This window comes from Sorghum bicolor, chromosome 9 (genome assembly GCF_000003195.3).
Source record: "Sorghum bicolor cultivar BTx623 chromosome 9, Sorghum_bicolor_NCBIv3, whole genome shotgun sequence".
NCBI lineage: Eukaryota > Viridiplantae > Streptophyta > Magnoliopsida > Poales > Poaceae > Sorghum > Sorghum bicolor.
In genome coordinates this window covers 9,348,947-9,374,207 of record NC_012878.2, presented here as the reverse complement: position 1 = coordinate 9,374,207, position 25,261 = coordinate 9,348,947, and the positions used below count along the sequence as shown (strand labels likewise).

Sequence of the window (25,261 nt, the reverse complement as noted above, 5' to 3'; positions counted from 1 at the left end):
AGTCTAGCTACCACGATCCTAAGATGGATGCGTACTGCAAAGCGGTCCGACGCCTGGAAGAAAAATTTGATGGCCTCGAACTTAACCACGTATTAAGGAAATACAATGAAGTCGCCGACACGCTCGCCAAGATGGCATCCGAGCGGGCCATAGTCCCCCCGGATGTTTTCGTCAGCGACCCCTACAAGCCCTCTGTCGACTACAAGGACGACGGAGGGTCGAATGAACCACCAAGCGAACCGCCCCTCGACCCCAAGGACTCCGCCGCTGAGGAACAGGAGGCCATGGACATCGAGCCCGAGTCCCCTGCGCCCGACGACTCGCCAGACTGGCGCTACTCTTTGCTGCAACGCCACATCGATGGCACTCTGCCTGCAGACCAGGCTGAGGCAAGACGTGTGGCTCGACGCGCCAAGACCTTGGTCCTCCTCGACGGAGAAATGTACAAGTGCAGCGCCTCGGGCATCCTTATGCGTTGCATCCCGCGTCGCGAAGGAATCAAGCTCCTGCGGGATATACACTCGGGGGCCTGTGGCCACCACGCCGCGCCTCGGACGCTGGTAGAAAATGCCTTCCGGCAAGGTTTCTACTAGCCCACCGCCGTGGCCGACGCCACGGAGATCGTGCGGACCTGTGAGGGTTGCCATTTTTATGCTCGGCAGATTCATCTCCCCGCTCAGGCCCTGCAGACGATCCCCATCACCTGGCCTTTTGCTGTCTGGGGCCTCGACCTGGTCGGGCCTCTGCAGAAAGCACCCAGGGGCTTCACCCACTTGCTTGTCGCAATCAACAAGTTCACCAAGTGGATTGAGGTCCGACCCATCACAAGGATCAAGGCCAAACAAGCAGTGCTGTTTTTCACGGATATTGTCCACCGATTCGGAGTGCCGAACTCCATAATCACTGACAACGGCACACAGCTCACCGTGCGAAAATTCATGGAGTTCTGCGACAGACACCACATACGTGTGGACTGGGCAGCAGTGGCTCACCCAAAGACCAACGGTCAGGTGGAGCGTGCCAATGGCATGATCCTCCAGGGTCTGAAACCCAGGATTTTCAACCGGTTGGACAAGTTTGGAAAAGATGGCTCAAAGAGCTACCGGCCGTGATATGGAGTCTAAGGACTTCCCGAAGCCGAGCCACAGGCTTCACCCCATTCTTCATGGTCTATGGGTCGGAAGCCGTCCTCCCCACGGATCTGGAGTACGGGTCCCCAAGGGTACAAGCCTACGACGAAAATAGCTGCAAGACCTTCCAAGAAGACGCGCTGGACCAGCTGGATGAGGTCAGAGATGTGGCCCTCCTACACTCTGCCATGTATCAACAGGCCCTCCGCCGATACCATGCACGACGAATCCGAGGCCGAGCCTTTCAAGTCGGCGATCTGGTGCTGAGGCTCAGGCAAAGCAACAAGGGTCGTCACAAGTTCACGCCCCCTGGGAAGGACCCTTCGTCATCGCCGAAGTCCTCCGACCCGGCACCTACAAGCTCGCCAATGAAGCAGGGGAGGTCTTCAAAAACGCATGGAACATAGAACAACTACGTCGCTTTTACCCTTAGAACTTTGTAAAAATTTCCATTTGTTCGAAATCTTGGAAGAATAAATGAAAGTTTAAATTATACGACCATTTCTTTTAAGTAAGCCTCGGACCTGCCTTGCAGAATCCGAGCCTCCCTCAGGGGCTACATAGGGGGAAACCCCCTGTGGCAACTCCAAATCTTTTTTCTTTTTTCTGCACAAGTCAAGAGAACCCCGACCCAAGGTCTTCCTCCTCTTTCCTAAAAAGATTTAAGAAACCAAAAATTCATCCCCTAAATCATAAGGCATGAGCCCGAGGAAAGATCCGCGCTCACGAGCAAAGACGACCTCTACTCACCTTAGGGTCGGGGGGCGGATTCGGACTTCTAAAAGCTACTAAGGAAAAAGGAAAAAGACTTAGGCTCGGGAACTCTGGCTAGCGCAAAGTAACTCACCCGACCTTGCGCTGCCAAGGCAGGTCGGCATAAGGAAAAAGAAATCAAGACACTCAGGAAAAAGCTTAAAAGAAACAGTCATATAAACATCCATACTTGGCATTAACATTGTATATACAATACGAGGCCCACTGGCCTTACCATCTACAAAAAGAAAAAGAAATCTAACTTAAAGGGCCTTTTTGCCCTACCTGCGCAGGCCCTCAAGCCCCGAGGGGGGGAAGCTCCACCTCGTCATCAAAGAAGGCGGCCAAGGCATCCCCGGGGGCAGTCGCGGCGTCTTCAAGCCTCTGCACCTCCTCCTGGGCCTCCGTCTCATCGTCGGGGAGGACGTAGCCCTGACAGACCGCCGGCAAGTCAATGCCGGTGTAGTGGGAGCTCACCACCGCCAGGGCTTTCTTCACCCCGGCGTGGAGCGCCTCCCTCATCCTCTCCCCGGCCCGGGAGTAAAGGGCTTCGACCCGACTCCGCAGCGACGATCCCAACGCTGGCACCCCGAGCCCCTCACACGCCGAGGTGACCACGGCTTCAAGAGCCGAGCGGTCTGAAACCTAGGCGTCAAGGGACCCCTACAGAGCCTCGGCAGTAGAGGTCGCCTCGGCCACCTTCCTCTCTAACTCTATTGAAAAGCAGAGCAAAAAATGGGAAGTCAGGAAAGTTAACCCAAAGAACGAAGGAGGCCGAGGTAAAAAACGCAAGTCTTACCCTCGGCTCGCTTCTCGTGCTCCGCCGAGCTCCGGTGCCAGCGGGCCACCTGGCCCTGAGCAGCAGCAAGGTTAGCCTGAGTTTGGTTCAGGGCAAGGTCTTTTTCGGCGAGCAAAGCCTCAAGCCGAGCAACCTCGCCCTTATACCTCTCAGCTGCCGCCTTCTGCTCCTTGGATTCCTGGGTAAGGTCCCCGACCCTCTTCTCTAGGGGGGCAACCTTTTCCCGGGCCTCCTGAGCCTCGGATGCGAGAGCCGAGCACTTCTGCCGAAGCTCGGCAGAGATCTCGCACTCTTTCGTGAGCTCCCCCTCAGCTGCCTCCCTAGCAGCCCTTTCGTTTTCACAGGTCGCCCAGGCGTCTCTTTCCCTGCGGAGAAAAACTGACTTCTCCAAGGACGTAGCCTTGAGCGCCTACAGAATCGGAAGTCGCACAGGGATTTAGTATTGCAAGATAGAGCAAAAACACTTCACAACATGGGAGGAAGCCTTACCTGGGCCAAGTTATACATGTCTCGGCTCACGAGCTGAGAAGCTCGGTTGATGGCCTCGACACTGGCACGCCCGCACAAGTCCAGACCCTGCCAGAGGTAATCCTCCGACGGGTCGTCCAGAACGAATCTGGCCCCTCCCTCTGTGTCGTCAAGATTGGGCCAGAATACGGGGCTCTTACCCCATCGGGCATCGCCCTCCCCTCCCGCCGGGGGGCCTCGGGTGCCGTGTCGGACGCCACGATGGCTCGGCCTTCCGTAACTTGCGCGGGCCGAACCGCGCCTCCCAGATCCACATCCGCCGGCGGAGGCATAGCCCCAGCGGCAGGAGCCGTCTCCTCCGGCCCGTGAGGCCTCAGCACCCCCGTGCCTTGTCCCCGATGGCACTCCCCCTCCTCGCGGCCCAGAGGGGGCCGTGACGTGGGCCTCGCCGACCCAGGGGTCGACTGCGCCCCCCTCTTCATGGCCTTCAGGGGGGCCAGCGCCACCGGTGCCGCCTTTTGCTTCCGGCTGAAGAAGATAACGTAAGTTAGAAGAAAGAGAAAAACAAAAAATCAACGGAAGGATCAGAAATCCTATACGTACCTCGCTCGGGGGACAGCCTTCTTCTGGGAGCTTAGAGCCCCTTGGGGCCCTCCCAAAGCACCAGGGCCCGTCGGCTGGACCCCTATCTCGCCAGCAGACGGCGCTGGGGCCACGATGGTGGTCTCAGCCTGCGTCGCTTCCACCAAAGCACCGGCCCCCGCCCCGGGCACGGCTCGGTTATGCCTTCTGGCGCTGCCGGTTGAGGGGGCGCCTCGGATTCACCCTCCAGCGCCTTCTCCCCCTCTTGGGGACCCACGGGGACCGAACCCTCCCGAGGGACGCTGTCCTCGTCATCCACAATGATATGGGGGACGGCCTGTCCGCCCCCCGGCGCCTGAGTCCCCTCGGGGGCCTCCGACCCCCCTCGGGCCTTCGACCCCTCTGGGATCTCAATCCCCCCGCCAGCAGGGGGGATTATGTCGTCCTCCTCCGCCAGCTCGTCAAGCCAGTCGACGTTGTCTCCCCCGCCCTCTATCTCCGAGACTGAAGTCTCGGGAGAGGGGGGTGGGGCGACCCCCGCCTTCTCGGCTTCACGGTGGTTCTTGGCGGAGATCTCCCGCCTTTGCGCTTTCTGCGCCGCCTTGGCCTTCTTGTCCTCCTTGGCCTTCTTCTGTTCCTCATTCCGGGCCCGATTCTTGGCCCGAATTTCCTTGTCCTCTGGGACAGGGGGCAGGGAGTCCCTGACGACCCCCATCCTCTGCAAATGGCCAAGCGGTCAAGAAAAAGGCAGGAAGAATAAGGAAACAGACGCAAAAATTCAACATCTTACCAGAGAAATGTAGCCCTTTTCAGGGCGCATCGGCACCACCCGGGAGTTCTTCATATCCGGGTGTGTTGTCTTCTCCACTCGGGCGGTGATATCCGATGCCGATACCGGCTCGGCCAGCATCTTCATCCCAGCCCAGGGGACGTCCCGAGTCATCTCAAACATGAATACCCGCCGCTGCGCCAGCGGAAGCAGACTCCTCTTGTGGAACGCAATCGCCACCGTGGCCGCGGTGACTCGGGCATCCCGCAGCTTCTCAAGCCCCGCGAGAAGCGGGGCGAGCTTCTTCTGTTCATCTGTAGGAGCGCCCCACACCCACTTCTAGGGGCTCTTTGCCACCATCTTCCCAGTGTACGCCGGGAGAAGCCCACCGTCGTTCCTGATGTAGAACCACCCGCTCTGCCACCCCCGGTTCGACGAGGGCATCGTACTCCAGATGTACTGGGAAGACCGCTGCGGGCGGAGTTGCAGCGTGCAACCGCCGACTCGAAGGGGGAACTTCTCCCCTCCTACGTAGCGGGCCGACATCTCCGCCTTGAAAAGGTGAAGCTAGAGGTTCCAATGGACAGGAACCCCCAGAAACCCCTCACAAACTGTAGCGAAGACGGCGGCCTGCATCACCGAGTTGGGGTTGAGGTTGTGCAGCTCCACCTCGTAGTAGTGAAGGATAGCCCAGATTAGTCGACCGGCCGGAGTTCTGAACCCCTGGTCTAAGAACGACAAGAAACAAACCACATAGCCCGGGGGCGGGTTTGGCTCCCTGTCGTTCGCCGAAGGAACGATCCACTCCGGGAACTCGACGTCCTTGAGAGGACGGAGAATCCCGGCCTTCACACGGGCGTCCAGCGCGGACCTGGTCACGTTGCAAGGTGGCCACGCCTCAACACCGGCCATGGCTTTGGATGGAAAAGAGCGTCTGCGCGGCAGAAACGGAGAAGATGGGGGCAGAAGAAAAGGCAGGAGGCGAGACCTTTTTTGCAGGAGCGAGAGGAAAGAAACCAAATCCCCCGCGGCGGCTTTTATAGAGGAAGAACGCCACGGTCGCGTCGCCAGCAGAAGACCAAGAGGGCGGAAAGGGCAACCGTCGCCCACTCCCCGCCAGGTGAAAAATTCAAAGCGCCAACTCCCTCCAATCCTCACGCCCGCCGCACGCGCGCATTAATTTCGTCGGCAAAACGTCCCGTCCGGTCAGGGCACGACGTCACGGCCGTTTCGAGTCCCCACGCACCGCGCCTCAAAAGGAGCGCCCTGAAAAGTTATCTCGGACGGTTCCTTCCAAAGCAAGAAGCGCTCGACCCCCCGTTGACCAAAGTCGCGGGTAGGTCCCTGTCGGGCGCAGATTCCGTCTCGCCTGACCCATACTGGCCCCAAGCAAGATTGCAAGGCGGCTCCCGTCGGGCGAAGATTCCGTCTCGCCCGACCCCAATATTAAAACCTTTCAAAGCAAAAATCCCCGGGCCATGGCCACCTATGTTCCAGAGGCTGCGAGACTGACCCACAAACCGGGTTCGAACAGTCGCCTCAGGATGATCGAGCGAGGGATGACTGAGGATGAGCACAATAGAGGCCATGGTCCGACCCCCCTAGGGGATCGGCGCATCTTTACCAGTCATATCCAAGACCCATGCGGGTGTCACGTGAGTGGGATCCCATCGAGGGAGGCATCGAGCCCTCGGAACCTAACGAATGGTTCCGACATCCACCGTGACTGCCCTCGGGTATTTTTGAGATGTGCCCATAAGGCCACTAGCCGACCCCTATCGAATGGGACTCGGACATCCACTTGGATCTACCCGCTTGCAGCTCCTGGGAAACGACGATACTCGCCCAACGAGGGTAGTGCGGCGTGACCCACCCCTCCTCCGAACGAAAGGATGAATGAGGGACGTAATTACTAAAGACGAGAAAGAACCTGATCGACCCATATGGGGAAAGGGCTCGGGGGCTTCCTTGCACCAGAGGAACAGGCTCTACGTGTAGAGAGCACGCAACCTATCCCTCGAATACTCCCGACCGTATCACTCAGGGGTAAAAAAACCTTTGAAGGAATAACACCATTCCTCCAAAAGGCTCGGGGGCTACACCCGGTGGGTGCGCTCGCGCGCACCCTCCGTAGGAAAGTTTAAAAAGTCCCCGATCAACAATGGTCCCTTTAAAGAAAACCTTTGAAGAGGTGATCTCACCCCTTTAAAGGCTCGGGTGCTACTGTTGGGTACCATAAAAAGGGATACCCAGATCAGAGCGATAAAATACGCAAAAGACAGAGCAAGTCATCCACGAATCGACAGGACACGGGCCCCAGATCATCTACTCCTCCAATCTTGAGCTCAAAACACGGCACGCCCGACCCCTCTAGAGCTTGAACGCAAACACCATCTCACCCGACCCCAATGGGCCTCGGGCGTAAGTTCCGTCACGCCCGACCCCCCAGAGGCTCGGACGCAGACACCGCGTCGACCCGATCCCCTCGGCCTCGGACGTAAGTTCCATCTCGCCCGACCCCCCCTGGGCTCAGGCGCCAAACGACGCCCCACCAGATCGAGGCAAAGCTTCTGACACACGACGCCCGTACCATCGACATGACAGGCGCAGTGACTACCATATCACAGCAGGGCATGGTGGCGACTATTCCAACCACCCTGGCCACTGTGACCTTACCTCTTTCACTGTGGTGTACTGCCTCACAGTAAAAGAGGAATGGGAAGGTTAATCAGCATCATTATTCGCTGTCTTCTCTCACTGTTAACAGGACAAGCAGCGGTGTCGTCGATCCGACCCCCACGACTCCCACAGGGCTCGGTAACCCTCCACAGGAGCAGCCATGCTGTCAGCCATGCTTCAAGGACGGGGTGGACAAGCTCCTACAGGGTCGGGACTGTTGCTCTTCCACTCGGTAGAGGGAAATCTACTCATGTAAATCCCTGTCTCCCCTTGAGGCTATAAAAGGGGAGCCAGGGCTCACAACTAAGGGCGGATTCACAAAAATTCACACACCCACGACCACGACACTTACTCCCAGAGTAGCCACCAGCGCTCTGTCCACCACAAAGCCGAGACTTGGGATCAACCCCTCTCTCGCAACCTGCTTGTACACCCCTACTACAAGCACCTTTGGGTGCAAGGCAATACAGATCATTGATCTCACTGGACGTAGGGCATTCTCGGCCTGAACCAGTATAAATTCTCTGTGTTCCACTTGCATCACCATCCAGGCTTAGGTAGTCACCCATATTTTCACTCGTTTGTGTCTAGACCACGTGTCTAGACGCCGACACTAACCGTCCTTAACCTTGTCGTCTATCATTTGAAAACCAAAACGATTTTCATCGACAGGGGGCATGGAAACCATATTGCCCTAGATTCTCATTGTCATGACCTAACTCACTGATGTTTCTGCAAAACACATATTAGTCATAGTAATCAACGGTTGTCATCAATCATCAAAACCCATTCTAGGGGTCTAGATGTTTTCAGTGTTGCATCATGCTCCATGAATGACCTTGAGCTAGGAGTGGTCGACAAGGCATCATGGAGGCAGGGGTGGGGACAGAGCTCTAGCAGGGCCTAAAGAGTTGCGACTCTACCTATGTGATAGGTTCCTAATTCTCTAAGCCTCCTAAGAGATTCTCTATGTTGCCGCAAGAGTAAGGTCGGCCGGGATGATGGGTCATGAGCCCATTGTTGCGAAGACACCATGGTCGATCGTGGGCATTTGCGTTGAGGCCTAGGTCAGGTCGCTTGGTTATTCCCATTCTCCTAGGCGAGGGACTTGTCTGCTAGCCTAGCAGACACATTTTTTCCTAAGCGATGAGGCTTCTCATTGATCATGTCACCTTGGGCCTAACAAACCTTCTCTGTTATGTAGCGGGTGCATGCGAGCACACCCATCGGTATTGTAACGTCCCGCCTCTACGAGGTCGGGCCCGGTTACATCTGGCAGCTTTTCTAGGATATAGTCAATCCCTATAGACCAACACTTCGTCTTTTCTGTACACTTTGTCCTCACTCGCGCGCACCCGGGAAGTACTTCCCGGTCGGTCACCCATCTCTAAATTTCTCTAGACCAAGCACGCTTAACTTTAGAGTACTTTACAGATGTGCTTCCGGAAAAGAAGTTGCAACTTGTTGGTATGAGTCTCCTATTAATCCTATTAAGCCCTGGGCCATGTGTTACATCCTCACCCCCTTAAGAGATCGACGTCCTCGTCGATCAAATCCCAACGTGAAACTGCGAGAGTCGGCTTTGATACCATTCTGTAACGTCCCGCCTCCACGAGGTCGGACCCGCTTACAACTGGCAGCTTTTCTAGGATATAGTCAATCCCCACAGACCAACACTTCGTCTTTTCTGCACACTTTGTCCTCACTCCTCACTCGCGCGCACCCGGGAAGTACTTCCCGGTCGGTCACCCATCCCTAAATTTCTCTAGGCCAAGCACGCTTAACTTTAGAGTACTTTAGAGATGTGCTTTCGGAAAAGAAGTTGCAACTTGTTGGTATGAGTCTCCTATTAATCCTATTAAGCCCTGGGCCAGGTGTTACAGGTATAGCCCCTAGCGCCTAGACGATTGGGAGAACCAGTTAGGGGGTTATCATGCTATTATGACACTAACCTAGGATTTAGGTAACCCCCTTGTTAGGTACTCAATTGGAGCCTCTAAGCCCCTCGTGGTCTCGCGAGCCCATCTTTAGGACAACGATAATGGAATTAGCCTTTTTCAACATTCGTCCGACTGAGCCAAGGCCCTAAATTGGATTCGATGTCATTCGAAGGACGTGAAGGATGCAAGCCCAACATTTAGGTTAGGAGACACCCTCCTTGAGCTCAAACCAATTGAGCATCAGCTAGGCCTAGATGATCCCTTAGGGGAGTTTGGCTTGGTCCTACGTGAGGCGCACTGCTTACCTAGCTTGGAGTCCCACCCCTCGCCGTGGACCAAGCTACTTGGCTCATGCCTAGTTGTTGCTTGGAGTCCCACCCATCGCCGAGGGATTTGATGGCAGCTTCACTAGCTTAGGTTGCACACTACATGACAGCCAAGGCACTTCACACGCCAAGGCTAAGACTATTGGTGGGCTTATCCTAGTGTGCCCGTCACTCATTTCCTTGGTCTAGAGATGGTCACTTGTCATTTGTTGACCAACCTTCGAATCTTTGGTGTTGTGGGCTAGAGGAGCCCTCGAGCCCTATCAGGGGTCATTAGTCATTCATGAGGCCTCATTGCATTTGCGAACCGTTGTAAGGATCTAGATGGTAAGAGGAGAGTGAATGGCCTATACAAATTTCTTCAACAAAACACAACGCACTAGAGCAAAGTGGTCAGTATAAAATGAGATCCTAATAGCCACTACAAGCACTAGCTCTAGTTCACTCAGGCAAGCCTCCTAGCAACTTAACTCTATCTAATAAAATGCTTCACCACACAAAGCTACTAGCTACACAACTACACTAGAGAGCTAAGCTAGAAACCAACTAACAACTACTTACTACTAACAAGAACAACTAGCTACTTAAGAGAGGTACCACTAAGCTACACAAGCAACAAGGGCAACACTAATAAAGAGAATTCAAAGACAAGTTTCTAATATAATAGCAGAGGCAAGTAAATTTTTATTAGAATTAGATTATCCAGTGCCTATTAGTTTCAATGATGATGGACTGAATATTGGTGGGCAAAGCTTTTTTATGAGAATTTCTAAGGTTTATCTTTTTTTTTCACTCTAGCAGTGTCTTATAAAGATATATGGAACCTCTAGTTAATAATTGTATGATTCCAACACAACCTCCAAATTAAATTGAACATCCATTACTTGAAACGAAACCTGCTCATGCAATACTGAAAAAGTTCAGAGCAAAACAGACATCGTCAACACTCATTATCGATAAACCAAGATATTTGTCAACTTGGTCTCTAAGTTTTGATTCACAGCATTATACTCTGCATGGAACCAAACTGAACAAGTGATTTCTTGTAGGACATCACGATTGTAGAAGCAATTGAGTTATATCAGACGACCAAAAAGCACCACTGTTGGTTCGCCTGCACACGTCCATCCTCGATCTGTTATCATTATCCTTTGAATTCTAGTGCCATTATTCAGTACTCTCCGCCTGGTCCAGCGGATTTGTCTGCTTGAAGAAGCAGGACAAGGGGAACAAAGACTCACACGAGGCATCAGGGCATGGTGCTCCTTAGTGTAACAGTAAATCACAGTAGTATAAAATTTGCAAGCTGACCTTTTGGCAATTGGCACCAGCTCCTGCTTTCTTTGCCGTGCCAACTTTACATGCATGTACTGTATTTCTCACACACCTCTTTAGTTGTTGATATACATGTATTTTTCTTCTTGCACAAAGGAAACTAGCTATCCTAGTCAAATAATCAAGAGACGAGCTGAGTCTACAACGATCGAGATCGACGACTGCATCCTTGTTGCCTGCCATTCGAGCCTACTAGATGCGTTCAGGTTCTAGGCGTCACTGTGATTGGCATCCCTCGCTTGAGCCGCACCGTGGGGAAGTTGACGACGGTGTCCTCCTCCGCCACCCACCTGCAGCAGCAGCAGCCGGCAAAGCATTCATGAAGATAGCTAGCTAGATCGAAAGGCCATCACACACTAGCTTAGCTGGTGGCTAGCCATGCATCTTTTGACTAGCTGGGACCTCTGCGCATGCGTGCATGCAAAATGCATTGTGCAATGTGCATGTGCGCATGCATGCACCAGCAGCCAAGCTCTCTCCTGTTCACATCACACGTGCACAGAGTTTGGAAGCTGAGCAAGTTTGGTCGTCCGTTCACACACACATGTACACGCATCCTGCATCCATAGGAATATATAGGAAAGGAAACTATAGATTGATATTTGTACCTGAAGCTGGTGACGAGATGGTGCAGAAAGATGGAGGCCTCGAGCCTTGCCAGGTCGAGCCCCGGGCACAGCCTCTGGCCGCCGCCGAAGGGGGTGAAGCCGCCGCCGCCGCCGCTGCTCATGACCGGTACCACGTCGGCCCTCTCCTTCCACCTCCAGGGGTTGAAGGCGTGCGGGTCGTCGTGGACGGCGGCGTCGAGGTGGACGGCGCGGAAGTAGACGAGGACGCGCCAGCCCTTGGGGATGAGGTGGCCCCTCACCTCCACGTCCCGCACCGCCTTCCGCATGATCCCGTTTATGATGTTGCCCATCCGCAGCGTCTCCGTGATCACCTGAATTAATCAATGTGCATGCATCACAGTCAATTCTCAATTTCGCTAGCTAGCTGGGGTTAATTTGACCAGCCTCTCCTGAATGAAAAATTAAGCAAACCAGAGAAAAGACGAGACGAATGTGGATGCTATATATGGCCTCTTGATTAGTTGTAAAATTTTTGGTAAAATGAACACTGTAGCACTTTTGTTTGTATTTGACAAATATTGTCCAACTATGAACTAACTATGCTCAAAAGATTCGTCTCGCAAATTACAGATAAACTATGTAATTAATTAGTTATTTTTTTTATCTGTATTTAATACTCCATGCATATGTGCCACAAGATTCGATGTGATGAAGAATTTTAAAAATTTTGTAAAACTTTTTAGGAACTAAACAAGGCCATGCTATGCTATGCTATGCGTGCTAAGATGTCTATGTTCTTACGTGCTGTGTGAAGGTGAGCGACATGTAGTCTGTCCATTCTAGGGTTTCTCCCGTGTCTGATTTCTGGCTCTTTAGCTCCATGTTCTCCTCCTGCATACATATACACACATTTACAAACATCAATACAAATAAACTGATCGATCACACGGCCGGTGAAGTATATATATATACACATGTGCAGAGATTCAGAGAATATGCTGTGGAGTACAGGACGATGTCCTAGTCAGACATAAGTTCAAAAGATCAATTTAGATATCGCCGTAAAACCCAAATTAAAAGTCACTAGTTATCTATTGCAGGTCTATATTGAATTCTCATCCAGATTTCCCTAGCTGTCTGATTCTCTATGCATTGTTGTTTCTACTGCATGGCATAGCAAACCTCTAATGAATGCGAGTTTTTTACTAAAGAAAACTCATTCTTATGAGTTTTCGTGTAGTGTATCCCAAAAGAAATTCTTACTAAAGAAAACGAGATGTGAGTTTGTATCGGCAAAGCAAGGCATATGCATACCTCGAGCTGCTGCAAAGCTAGTGGGCATTCGCTGAGATACTTGACTGCCAACGTAATGAGCACCGGCACGGAGTCCTCTGCAGGGATCATGAAGTCGATCATGTTGTCAGATATCAGCTCGTCAGTGAGCTCGTCGTTGCCATTGCCTAGCAGAACGTCGATCATATCACGTGGATGAGTCCCACGCAGATCCTCGCCTTCGGCGATCATCTTCTTCCTCTTCTCTTGGATGATCATTTTTATCAACTTTGTCATCCTCTTCTTAGCCTGGGTAGTGTTTTTGATACCAAAGCACGCATATATATGATGAAGCTTTCCTTATAGCTATCGCAGTTCATTTTATAAAGAAAGTATAGGCGAAATGCCGAAATATATAAGGTTCCTCGTGTTTACCCTGAGGGATCTATAGAGTTGACACCCTGGAAGTTTGACAGGAAGTGATATCAAACCGGCAATGAATTCCTGAAATTGTTGCCTGAGGTACTGCATTTCGTCTCCTTCCTCTATCCCAATCAGCGCTCTCACTAGGATTTCAAACACAATCTGAAGAATGCATGAAATTGATAAAAATCTACTGTTAGAAGAGCTCAATGGAAGCAAAAGTTGGTCATCAACAACAACCACAAACCAATTAATTAAAGTCATGTTTGAATGTTGTTGGATTTATCTCGATCCACATGTATTTGTTTGCATTAGTGTGAAATTTAGTTCAAGTTCAACTCTAATTCATCTCAACACATGTGAATTGATGCGAATCCGATTACATTCAAACAAGAACTAATTAAAACAAAGTATAGTAACAATTAATTGCCTTGAAAACGTGAAAAAGATGTAAACATTGAAGACTATCCTCCTTCCTCCAATATTAGGGATTCATCTGGTATTAAAATTTGTACTCTATAAATTTAAGGTATGGATTTTGTTTGGATAATACTGGGCATTGTTTTTTTAGTACAACCAATTAATTTCATGAATTCTAGCGCAAATCAAAGTATGTATTTTCTTTAGGTCAGTCTCAATGGGGTTTTCATAGCCCAGTTTCTAAAGCACTTGTATTTTGGAAATAGTGTAGAAGAGTTTTATCTCCATAAATTTATCTCTACTCTCATGAAACTCTCATCATCTCTCTTTATTAATATAGTGTCACGTCAGCATATTTAATATGCACAAAACTTCTATAAAACTTCCATTGAGACAGCCTTAATAAGGAGAGGTACATCATACATGCCACTTTTCTCTCGTCTTCCTTAAAATGTCATAAAAATCTTGTGATTTTCGTCAATTCTATTATCCAAACAAAATACATCTCTATCGTTATCTCTATCTCTATAACATAAGATATCCCACCTCTTCAATATTATATATAATATCTCTCCATCCAAACATGCATGTCTATGGGGTGAGGATATATGATATATATGTCGTTTCCAAACAAACTGTGTGGGTAATATTTTGCGACCGCAATACTGTCCATGCCTCCACGTGTACATATGGACAAAATGCTAACTCCCAAAGCCACGAAACATCAATACTGACCTGCGCATGTCGCATCCAGACGCACGCACGGCGCCCATGGATTCCGAGGCCCGGACCTCCTCCCCTATGGTAGCGACATGCATGCCGACATGGGACGGGGCGCGCACGCGTGCACGAGAATCGGCACACGTGTGGTGGCGGTGGCGGTGGCGATCGACGACCCAAGGAAAAACTGACGCAGCTAGTAGTCTACTATCTACGATACGTGCATGTAGTATGGACACAAGTACTGCATCAGCAGTTTTTGGCACTAATTGTAGTCAACAAGCATGGAAGCACGTACGACAAGGAGAGGAGGACGACGGTGCTCGCGTCACGTACCGACTTGGCCTCGTCCTGTACCCGCACGGGCGGTGCGCCGCCGCAGCCGTTGCTGCTCATGCTCCGGTGATGGCGCCTGCTCCAGACGTCCATGGCGCGGCCGACGCGGCGCTGCATGTCGGCGGTGACCTGCGCCTTGAGCTGTGGCGACTTGAAGAAGGCGCCGGCGAGGCCGTGCACCCGGCGCTGGAGGCCGCCGCCGAGCACCAGGATGGACGACTGCCCCATCAGCTCCATGAGCGACCGCGGGTACCACGGCACGAACGCCGACGCGTCGGCCTGCAGCACCGCGCGGCTCACCTCCGGGTCCGAGCTCACCACCGCCGGGGAACCCCACAGGTGCGACTTGAACACCTTGCCGTACCTGCACATGAGAATAATCGTCGTACGCACTCAATTCTTGCCAGAAAAAAAGTTAATTAAAGGAAGGAAATTCATGATTAGAAAAGATTTAAGCTCGTGATTATATGATATCTACACTCACCAGAGGCGGCGTTTCTCGACGAAGGACTCCGGGCGAGGAGAATACGCAGCCCGGATGAAGGCCAGCGTCTCGCCGAGGAGCGGCCACCCGAGCGAGCCGGCAGGGAGCCGTGCTCCTCCGGCAGTACTGCCGCCGCTCGCCGGTACCTGCGGCCTTCTAGTTCTTGATGAAGACCAGACACGGGGGATGAAGATGACGGCGGCGGCGAGGAGCAGCGCCGCCGTGACAGAGCCGACGTCGACGGACGACGGTGGCCAAGAACCGCCCCTGATGATGATGGGCCACATCTTGCGCGTTCCGATCCGGATGGTGGGGATTGGTGGCGTTCTGATCGTCGATCTCGGCGCTGTGTGTCGTTGCAAATTGCAAGACGAGTGACCAGAGGGTGCCGTGAGGCCTGTGAGCCTCTATAATTGTAGAGAATATGAAGCCCTGGCCTGTGGGAATTAGAAAAGTGCTTCTAATGGAAAGGAGCCCTGGAACGGCCGCAGGCCGGGATAGAGTGGCGTACCGGCCAGATATATTTGAAACTGATCATAGTCTTGCTTCAATTTTTATATATTTTTATTATTTTTAATGATAATCAAGCGTCTCTATATTTGATCCACAAGTACTAATGCGTAGCCGCTAAAAATTTAATACTAATAGATCCAAACAAACAAACATGTCAATAGACGGACTATGTATACAAAAAAATTTAGATTTCGCTACTGTAACATTTTCGTTTTTTTGGCAAATATTGTCCAATCATAGACTAACTAGGATCAAAAGATTCGTCTCACGATTTACAGTTAAACTGTGCAATTAATTTTTATTTATGTCTATATTTAATGCTTCATGCATGTGCCGAAAGATTCGATGTGACAGGAAATTTTGAAAATTTTTTGGTTTTCGGGGTGAACTAAACAAGGCCTAAAACTAGGGACTTCTAACTTTTTTTTTCAGATCTGCAATTGCTAAAAGATATCAATCACCTATATATGGGCTAGAGTCATGGAGAATTTGTGGGATCTTTGGCCATATGTCTCCAAATAAAATTGTGTGTGGCTCTCATGGAATTTGTTAGGCTGTCTTCTTGTTGTTGTTGGGTTAAAAAGATACCATTTCAAGTTGTGTAGTAGCTCAGTCGGCATGTTGATCCAGCGTTGTGGCGCTATGATTGGGTCGTTAGAGAAGAGCTAGCACAGCTCGTTTTCGACCGTGATAATATACCAAAGGAATATAAGGTGATGGGACCACATTTTGGCAGCAATCATGCCTTCCACTCGTTGTGAATGTGCACGTAATGCATTGTGTTGTGTGTGCGCCGTATGATATGCATGATTAGAGCCTTGTTTAGTTCAAAAAAAATTAGTTTTTGGCTATTGTAGCATTTTCGTTTTTATTTGACAAACATTATCCAATTACGGAGTAACTAGACTCAAAAGATTTATCTCACAAATTATAGATAAATTGTGCAAATAGTTTTTATTTTCGTCTATATTTAATGCTCAATGCATACGACCAAAGATTCGATATGACGGAAAATCTTGAAAATTTTTGCAAACTAAACAAGGCCTAGATGAGACGACGACCAGGGTGGTTGGCCATCGCTACCATGCACGATGCATATATACAAATGCCACTCAAATGACACACCAAAGCATATATCGGGCCAAGTGCTCTTCCTCGATTACCTAGGCACGCATGTCATGGAGCATCACATATTAATTCGACCTTGAACCCGGACATGCACCTTCTTTTCGAGTGGATAGAGAGATAGGCTATGGCGGGAGATTTTTGTTTTGACATCAGGAAAATTCACAACCATCTTCAGGAGAGAAAGATTCCTCACGTGGCTGGCACATAGATATATGGCAATATCTCCTAATATATGGGTTCCAAATAAAATGTAAAAAATAATGTCTTCGTCCTAAAATAAATAACTTTATTTGTAAAAGCATCTTCAAGCTCAAGAATTTCTTCCCAAAACAATGGAGTTTTCCAACTCGTCAAAAAATATTTGGAGGTAAGACCATCTCCAATAGTTTAATTCACTTCTAAAATATAGACGATAATTTTACATCAAGAATTATATACTATTTCTAAATTAACCTAACTACTTTTATGTATTATTTATCTCTTGTACATCTGTATCAGAAACTATTTCCTAATCTTTATTATTTGTCATGCCCTTTCACCTTTATATGGGCTGATGGATACACGTACATGCATATATATCGGTACGATCCCTTGATTTTTTCATGCGTAGAAAGATTGGAAGTTGGGATAGGGAGTTGTTGAAGAGCAATTTTTTCAATATTGCCAAAAAATTCAAGATTGGGAGTGGTTTTTGGAAACTCTTGGATATACTCTTAGGTTTAACTTTTTTCCAAAATAAATAATATCCTTCACTTACTCATTTAGCATGATGAGTAGATCATTGATCTGAGATAGTTCTCTTCTCTTTGGGTCCCACACCTCCACACATAATTCTACAAGTTTGACATCTACGAGGACATAATGGAACTAAACCATCACATACTAACAATCATCAAAACCACAATGAATTTGCTGAAAATTAAATAGGTTCATAGACACCGACCTTTTCGAAGATGGGTTCACCATAATTTGAATGTCTTCCTCAAGATCTAATTGAAAAGTGCTCTTTAAAAATGGAGAAATAACTAACACGAGAATCAAGCAATCTAGCCATCAAAACAATTAAAAAAACTACAAGTTCAAAGGAGTGTCATAGAGAGGGAAGTGAAAATAATTCAATTCATCCCCGGTGGTTGGTAGAATGATTTTTTCCCATACGATGGGATGCCGATTGGAACTTTACTACCAAAACATCTACCACTAGAGAGAATAACATAGAAGAGATGATAGTAGAGGGTGTGATGCTTGTAACTAACCTTAAAGAAAGAAAATCGTGCTCGCACTTCAAAATCTAAGACCTTTCCTGAGTATTTTGGTGAAAAATGGCTGTAACAATGGAGGGAGAAGTGGGAAAAGACACATCCTTGGATGAGTGTGTGCTCAGGACAAGTATACAGTTATTACTGTTAGCTCAAGCCATGAATCGACAGTGACATATCACTACTAGTTCTAGCCACCAAACGACAGTGATAGTCACAATATGTTTGTAACTCGAGCCAACAGTGATATGCTACTGCAGTTCATGGCTTGAGCGAGCAGTGATAAGGATCTTCACTATTGGTTCATTAGGACCTCCAATTATTTTTAAATTTTTAACTTAAGAATTGACATTGAGTGGTTATCACTATCGGTGTGTAAGAAACTGACACTAATAAGCTGGTAGCAAAGGGCAGTTCTGTAGTAGTTCCCTCGATAAGGATATATATATAACTTTTGCCAATGTCTTTAATTTATCTGAAAATTTTTAGAAACCTATTTATTATTATGGAACAAAGGGAGTACATTGTAGCGCCACATAAAAACAATTCTTGGTTTCAAGTCTTCGCTCTAGTAGAAAACGGACTTTGCATGCTCTGTACTAGTAGCCAAGATTTTTTTTTTTTAGCCATGCCCGTGCCGGCACGACCCAATATAGCTAACGTCGTATGCAACTGTACGTGACGTCCTTCGAACTAGAGATGTGCACATGCTTAAAAAAGTTCAATGCTGGCGGTTGAGACTGCGTTTTCCTACCCTGCAATTATTTGATCGGTGTGTGTGCTCACACGACGTATGCATGGACTTCCCCATTCACTTGGTTTGTTTGGTTACATTCGTATCTACCTCAATTTATATATATGTTAGAGTGAAAAAAAGATAAAAGTTAGTTAATTTTGCTCCTCAATCCACTCAAATATTTATAGATAGCGGCAGATTTTTTAGACGCAATAAATATTTTTTTAGACGCAAGATAGTAGTAGTTACAAGTGTAGCCAAACAAGTTCTTAATTAAATGTGTAGGTGTATCTATGTATATCACTCTTGGTTTTGTTCTAAGTCAAATTTCTTTGATATTGACAAGATCATCGACAGCCCCATTAGGTCAATTAAACCTACCATGAAACATATATGCCCTTGAAATTCTGTTTATTTGGCATATAAATGTTAATATATCTTCTTATATAAACTTAATTTTGGACAAGTTTATTAACTTAAAACAAAGCTAAAATGGCCCATATGCATATTTTGAAATAAGGGAGTATAAGACCAGTCTCAATGGAGGGTTTCAGGTTCTAATTTTCAACCTATTCTATTTTCATCTCCATGAAACTCTATCTGCTTTCATGAAACTCTTATCATCTCTCTTCTCATTAATATAGTTCCACATCAGTATATTTAATGTCCATGAAACTTCGACGAAATCTCATTGAGACTGGCCTAAGGTTTTTTGCATGTGTGTACATGCGTCGTCCTGCTTTAAAAGGCTTGGTAATCACTACTACAGAACAGGCCTTTGGTCACTTGCCCAAAATGAACAATAATCTCGGCCAAAACAGAGTCCGGGACAAAAACATATTTAGTCCCGGTTGGTGAGACCAACCGGGACTAAAAGTCCCCTGCCCAACGGCTATTATGTCAGACATCGGCAGAGGGGACTTTTTGTCCCGGTTGGTCTCACCAACCGGGACAAAAGCCTAGCCTTTAGTCCCGGTTGGTACCACCAACCGGGATTAAAAGCTTTTGTCCCGGCCCGTCCCACCGGCCGAGACTAGTGTTGGAATTTAGTCCCGGTTTTTAAAAGGAACCGGGATTAAATGTCCCTCCCCATATTTGAACTCTTCTTCCCGTGGCCGAGTCCATCGATCTTCACTCTTTTGCTGTGTTCTTCATTTGGAGTTGCTTGTTCTAGCTTGCTCTCATCTCCGGCTATTGATTCATTTCATCGTTTCTACACCGTCATCGACTTGTTAAGAGGTCACTAGCTTCATCTTCTCAACATTTAGAAGCGGCGTATGTCATTTCCTAGTGTTATGTATATTAATTTTTATTTTATGGTTTTTTAAGAGGTTATTAGCTTCATCGCCATTTCAAAAGCGACGCGTTTTTTTAGAGAAATAGTGGTAATATGTTTTTTTATTTTAATTAGTTTAGAAAAAAATAAAAACATATAATACTTTAATTTGCAATTTTTGACCGATTTAGTTAGTTAATTATAACTAGTATACATACCACATTTTATGATTATTTAAGAAAATAGAGTATTTTTGTGCTTTTTTAATTTAGCTTGTTTAGAAAAAATAGAAATATAGAATTTTAGGTTTTTTGTTACTTTAATTTCTCTAGTAAAAATAAAAACATATAATACTTTAATTTGCAATTTTTGACCGATTTAGTTATTTAATTATAACTAGTATACATACCACATTTCATGATTATTTAGGAAAATAGAGAATTTTTGTGCTTTTTTAATTTAGCTTGTTTAGAAAAATTAGAAATAGAGAGTTTTAGGTTTTTTGTTACTTTAATTTCTCTATTAAAAATTAGAAACTTATAATACTTTAATTTGCACTTTATGACATGGTTAATTAGTTAATTATAACTAGTATGCATGCCACATTTCATGATTAGTTAGAAAATAGAGAACTTTTATGTCTTTTTAATTTTGTTGGTTTAGAAAAACCAGAAATAGAGAATTTTAGGTTATTTGTTACTTTAATTTCTTTATAAAAAATTAGAAACTTATAATACTTTACATTGCAATGCAGACAATGACACGTCATTGGATGTACAATGCCGATCGCCGCTCCAAAGAATTCATTGATGGTGTGCATTATTTCTGGCCGAGGAAAACAAGCGGGATGGATTCATATGTTGCCCATGTGCCTTGTGTCAGAATTTGAAGGAATATTCTAGCTCTAGAAATATTCACTCACATTTGTTGAAGTCGGGTTTTATGCCAAACTATATTTGTTGGACCAAGCATGCAGAAAACGGGATAATGATGGAAGAAGGTGAAGAAGAACAGTTGGAGCCTGACGACATTATTGCTCAATACGGTGACTTCGGTGATACAGCAATGGGAGAAGCTGAAGATGAGGCAGATGCAGAAGGCGCACCTGTTGAAGATGATGCTCTTGGTGATGTCATTCGTGAGGCACAAAAAGATTGCAAAAGTGAAAAAGAGAAGACAAAGTTTGACCACATGTTAGAAGATCACAAGAAATTATTATACCCATCTGCCCAGGATGGGCAAAAAAACTGGGTACAACACTAGAACTGTTAAAATGGAAGGCACAGAATGGTGTATCCGATAAGGCATTTGGGCAATTACTGAAGATCCAAAAAAAATGCTGCCAAAGCCTAATGAACTGCCCACTACTACGTACGAAGCAAAACAGATCGTCTGTCCTTTGGGATTAGAAATCAAGAAGATACATGCATGTCCTAACGACTGCATCCTATACCGTGGCAAGGACTACGAGAATTTAGATGAATGCCCCGTATGTAAAGCATCACGGTATAAGATCAGGCGAGATGACCCTGGCGATGTTGAGGGGGAAGAACGTCCCAGAAAAAAAATCCCTGCAAAGGTTATGTGGTATGCTCCTATAATACCACGTCTGAAACGTCTTTTTAGAAATAAGGACCATGCAAAATTATTGCGGTGGCACAAAGAAGACCGTAAAGTAGACAACATGTTGAGACACCCTGCTGATGGGTCCCAGTGGAGAGCAATAGACAGGGAATTTCCAGAGTTTACAAAAGACGCAAGAAACTTAAGGTTCGCTTTAAGTACGGACGGTATGAATCCTTTTGGTGAGCAAAGCAGTAGTCATAGCACTTGGCCTGTTACACTATGTATCTACAACCTTCCTCCATGGTTATGCATGAAGCGAAAGTTCATTATGATGCCGGTGCTCATCCAAGGCCCGAAGCAACCGGGCAATGACATTGATGTCTATCTAAGGCCATTAATTGAAGAACTCCTTCTTTTATGGAGTGAAACAGGTGTTCGTGTGTGGGATGAGTACAAACAGGAACACTTCGACCTACGAGCACTGTTGTTTGTGACAATCAATGATTGGCCTGCTCTAAGTAATCTTTCAGGGCAGACAAACAAGGGATATAATGCATGCACACATTGTTTTGATGACCTTGATAGTATATATTTGAAAAAATGCAGAAAGGTCGTGTACCTTGGGTATCATCGATTTCTTTCTATGAATCACCCAGTTAGAAAGAAAGGAAAGCATTTTAACGGTAAGGCAGACCACCGATGCAAGCCTCGCAATAGAACTGGAGAAGATGTATTTGAGATGGTTAAGGATGTGAAAGTAGTTTTTGGTAAGGGACAAGGCAGCCAACCAGTTCCAAAAGATGCAGCGGGTCATGCACCCATGTGGAAGAAGAAGTCAATATTTTGGGAGCTACCCTATTGGCAAGTCCTAGAGGTCCGGAATGCGATCGACGTCATGCACCTAACAAAGAATCTTTGTGTGAACCTTCTAGGATTCATGGGTGTATATGGTAAGCCTAAGGATTCACTTGAAGCACGACAAGACTTGCAACGCATGGAAGAACGAGACAACCTGCATCCAGAGAAGACAGATGATGGACGCCAATATTTAAGACCTGCTAGCTACACTCTTAGCAATGAAGAGAAAGAAATCATGTTTGAATGCTTAAGCAGCATCAAGGTCCCATCTGGATTCTCCTCTAATATAAAAGGTATAATTAATGTGCCTGAGAAGAAATTTCTGAACTTAAAGTCGCATGACTGCCATGTGCTTATGACGCAATTGCTTCCAGTTGCATTAAGAGGAATTCTACCTCCACATGTACGTCTGGCCACCGTAAAGCTATGTGCATTCCTCAATGCAATTTCTCAGAAGGCAATCAATCCACTAGAACTAGCTGCTCTACAGAATGATGTGGTTCAATGTCTTGTCAGCTTTGAGTTAGTGTTCCCACCATCCTTCTTTGATATCATGACACACCTCCTAGTTCATCTGGTCAAGGAGATCAATATTCTGGGTCCTGTGTTCCTACATAATATGTTTCCCTTTGAGAGGTTTATGGGAGTTCTGAAGAAATATGTTCACCAACGTGCTCGGCCAGAAGAAAGCATCGCCGAGGGCTATGGGACAGAGGAGGTCATTGAGTTCTGTGTTGAATTCATTCCTGAACTTGACCCAATTGGTGTTCCTGAATCGCGCCACGAGGGGAGACTGAGTGGAAAGGGAACACTAGGAAAGAAAACATACATCGGTACGGGGGACGATTCTTTCAATAAAGCACACTACACAGTTCTTCAAAACTCATCCGTGGTGGAGCCGTATGTCACGAAACACAAGGACTTCCTACGATCGCAATTCCTAGAGAAGAATGAAGGTTGGCTTATGCGTCAGCACATAGACACTTTCAGTGATTGGTTACGAAAAGAATGTCAGGGTAATGACCAGATTGATGAGCAACTGTATTTGTTGGCTAGGCAACCATCATGGCACATCCTCACGTACAAAGGGTACGAGATAAATGGAAATACATTTTACACCCTAGGCCAAGATAAAAGAAGCACGAACCAAAATAGTGGAGTTCGCGTAGACGCCATAGACCCGAATGGAAACAGACAAACATATTATGGTCGTATAGAGGAGATTTGGGAACTAGACTACGCACCTAATTTTAAAATCCCTTTGTTCCGGTGCCAATGGGTGAAGGTTACCGAAGGCGGGGTGACAGTTGACAAAGACTATGGAATGACAACAGTGGACCTCAACAATGTTGGTTACAAAGATGAACCATTCGTCCTTGCTGCTGATGTGAATCAGGTGTTCTATGTGAAAGACATGTCTACAAAACAGAAGAGAGGGAAAAATGACAACAAATCAACAAACGAGCCAAAACGCCATATAGTTCTCTCAGGGAAAAGAAACATTGTGGGAATTGAGGACAAGTCAGATATTTTAGAAGATTATGAAAGGGATGACCGAATCACGCCTTTCAATGTGACCAAAGATCCGAGCATACTGATAAATGCAGAGGACACACCATGGTTACGTCAAGATCATGACCAAGGAACATACGTCAAAAAGAAGATCACTATTGTGCCCGCCTAATAAATAGATTGCAATATAGTATGTGTATGTGACAATTGTAACTTAAGATGTTTATATAAGTTTTTCTTATTTTATATCATTTCAAATAATGAAATGACATTTAAGTTTGCTATTATAATAGATGTGTCAATTATTTGTCAAATGCAAAAATAGTCAAACTTGGTCAAATGACAAACTAAATTACTGAAAATGAAAAAAATTTGAATACCAATTTGTTAGATATCATCAAGATCTAAACTTTTTATATACACAACTTTTCTATTTGAGAAAGTTTAAGTTCACAATACCCACCAATTCTTGAATCTCACACAAACTATATGAAACTACATGTGTCAATTGTGGATTTTGAACTACACCTTCGCAACACTTTGTCAAATGCAAAAATGGTCTATATATTAAATGTAGATTTTGATGAGTGGAACAATATTGGTATTCATGACTTTTCCGTTCGAGACCATCTAGGGTTCCGAAAACCCATGCGTGGCTATGAATTCTATCAAAATTCAAAATTGAGTGGTCCAAACTTTTCCAAAAGAAAAGTTGACCATTAGACAAAATGTAGAACTTGATGAGTGCAACAAACTTTGTATTCATTACTTTTCCATTTGGGACCATATAGGGTTCGGTCAAAGTGTGTGTTTCTAAAAACCAATGCTTTGACTTTGGTCAAACTTGGTCAAATGACCCATTTGATGACTTGAAATGAAAAAACTTTGAATACAAAGTTGTTAGAGATCATCAAGATCTACATTTGATATATTGTCCATTTTTCCATTTGGATAAATTTGAGCCAATCCTAAGCACATTTGTTCAAAATCCAAGACTGGTATTGGTCAAACTTGGTCAAATGACAAACTAAATTACTTAAAATGAAAAAATTTTGAATACCAATTTGTTAGATATCATCAAGATCTAAACTTTTTATATACACAACTTTTCTATTTGAGAAAGTTTAAGTTCACAATACCCACCAATTCTTGAATCTCACACAAACTATATGAAACTACTTGTGTCAATTGTGGATTTTGAACTACACCTTCGCAACACTTTGTCAAATGCAAAAATGGTCTATATATTAAATGTAGATTTTGATGAGTGGAACAATATTGGTATTCATGACTTTTCCGTTCGAGACCATCTAGGGTTCCGAAAACCCATGCGTGGCTATGAATTCTATCAAAATTCAAAATTGAGTGGTTCAAACTTTTCCAAAAGAAAAGTTGACCATTAGACAAA

At 46.4% G+C, this 25,261-nt stretch overlaps 1 protein-coding gene across 1 annotated transcript; it reads right to left on the bottom strand.

Annotated features, from left to right (window-relative positions):
• On the bottom strand, positions 10,591-15,532 carry LOC8055723 (cytochrome P450 90D2). Its single transcript, XM_002439382.2, has 7 exons — positions 15,006-15,532; positions 14,522-14,885; positions 13,058-13,207; positions 12,665-12,931; positions 12,152-12,241; positions 11,390-11,721; positions 10,591-11,071 (listed from the first exon to the last, which is right to left on the bottom strand). Exons 1-7 carry the CDS (start codon positions 15,290-15,292, stop codon positions 10,984-10,986), a joined length of 1,578 nt encoding a protein of 525 aa, XP_002439427.1. The 5' UTR covers positions 15,293-15,532; the 3' UTR covers positions 10,591-10,983.

Bases quoted from the DNA above. Each gene is read 5' to 3' on its own strand.
- LOC8055723 (XM_002439382.2), bottom strand. From the start codon at position 15,292: ATGTGGCCCATCATCATCAGGGGCGGTTCTTGGCCACCGTCGTCCGTC. The intron at 13,208-14,521 runs GTACGTGACGCG...TGCATTCTTCAG, and splicing joins TACAGGACGAGGCCAAGTCG to ATTGTGTTTGAAATCCTAGT. The intron at 12,932-13,057 runs GTAAACACGAGG...AACACTACCCAG, and splicing joins AACTCTATAGATCCCTCAGG to GCTAAGAAGAGGATGACAAA.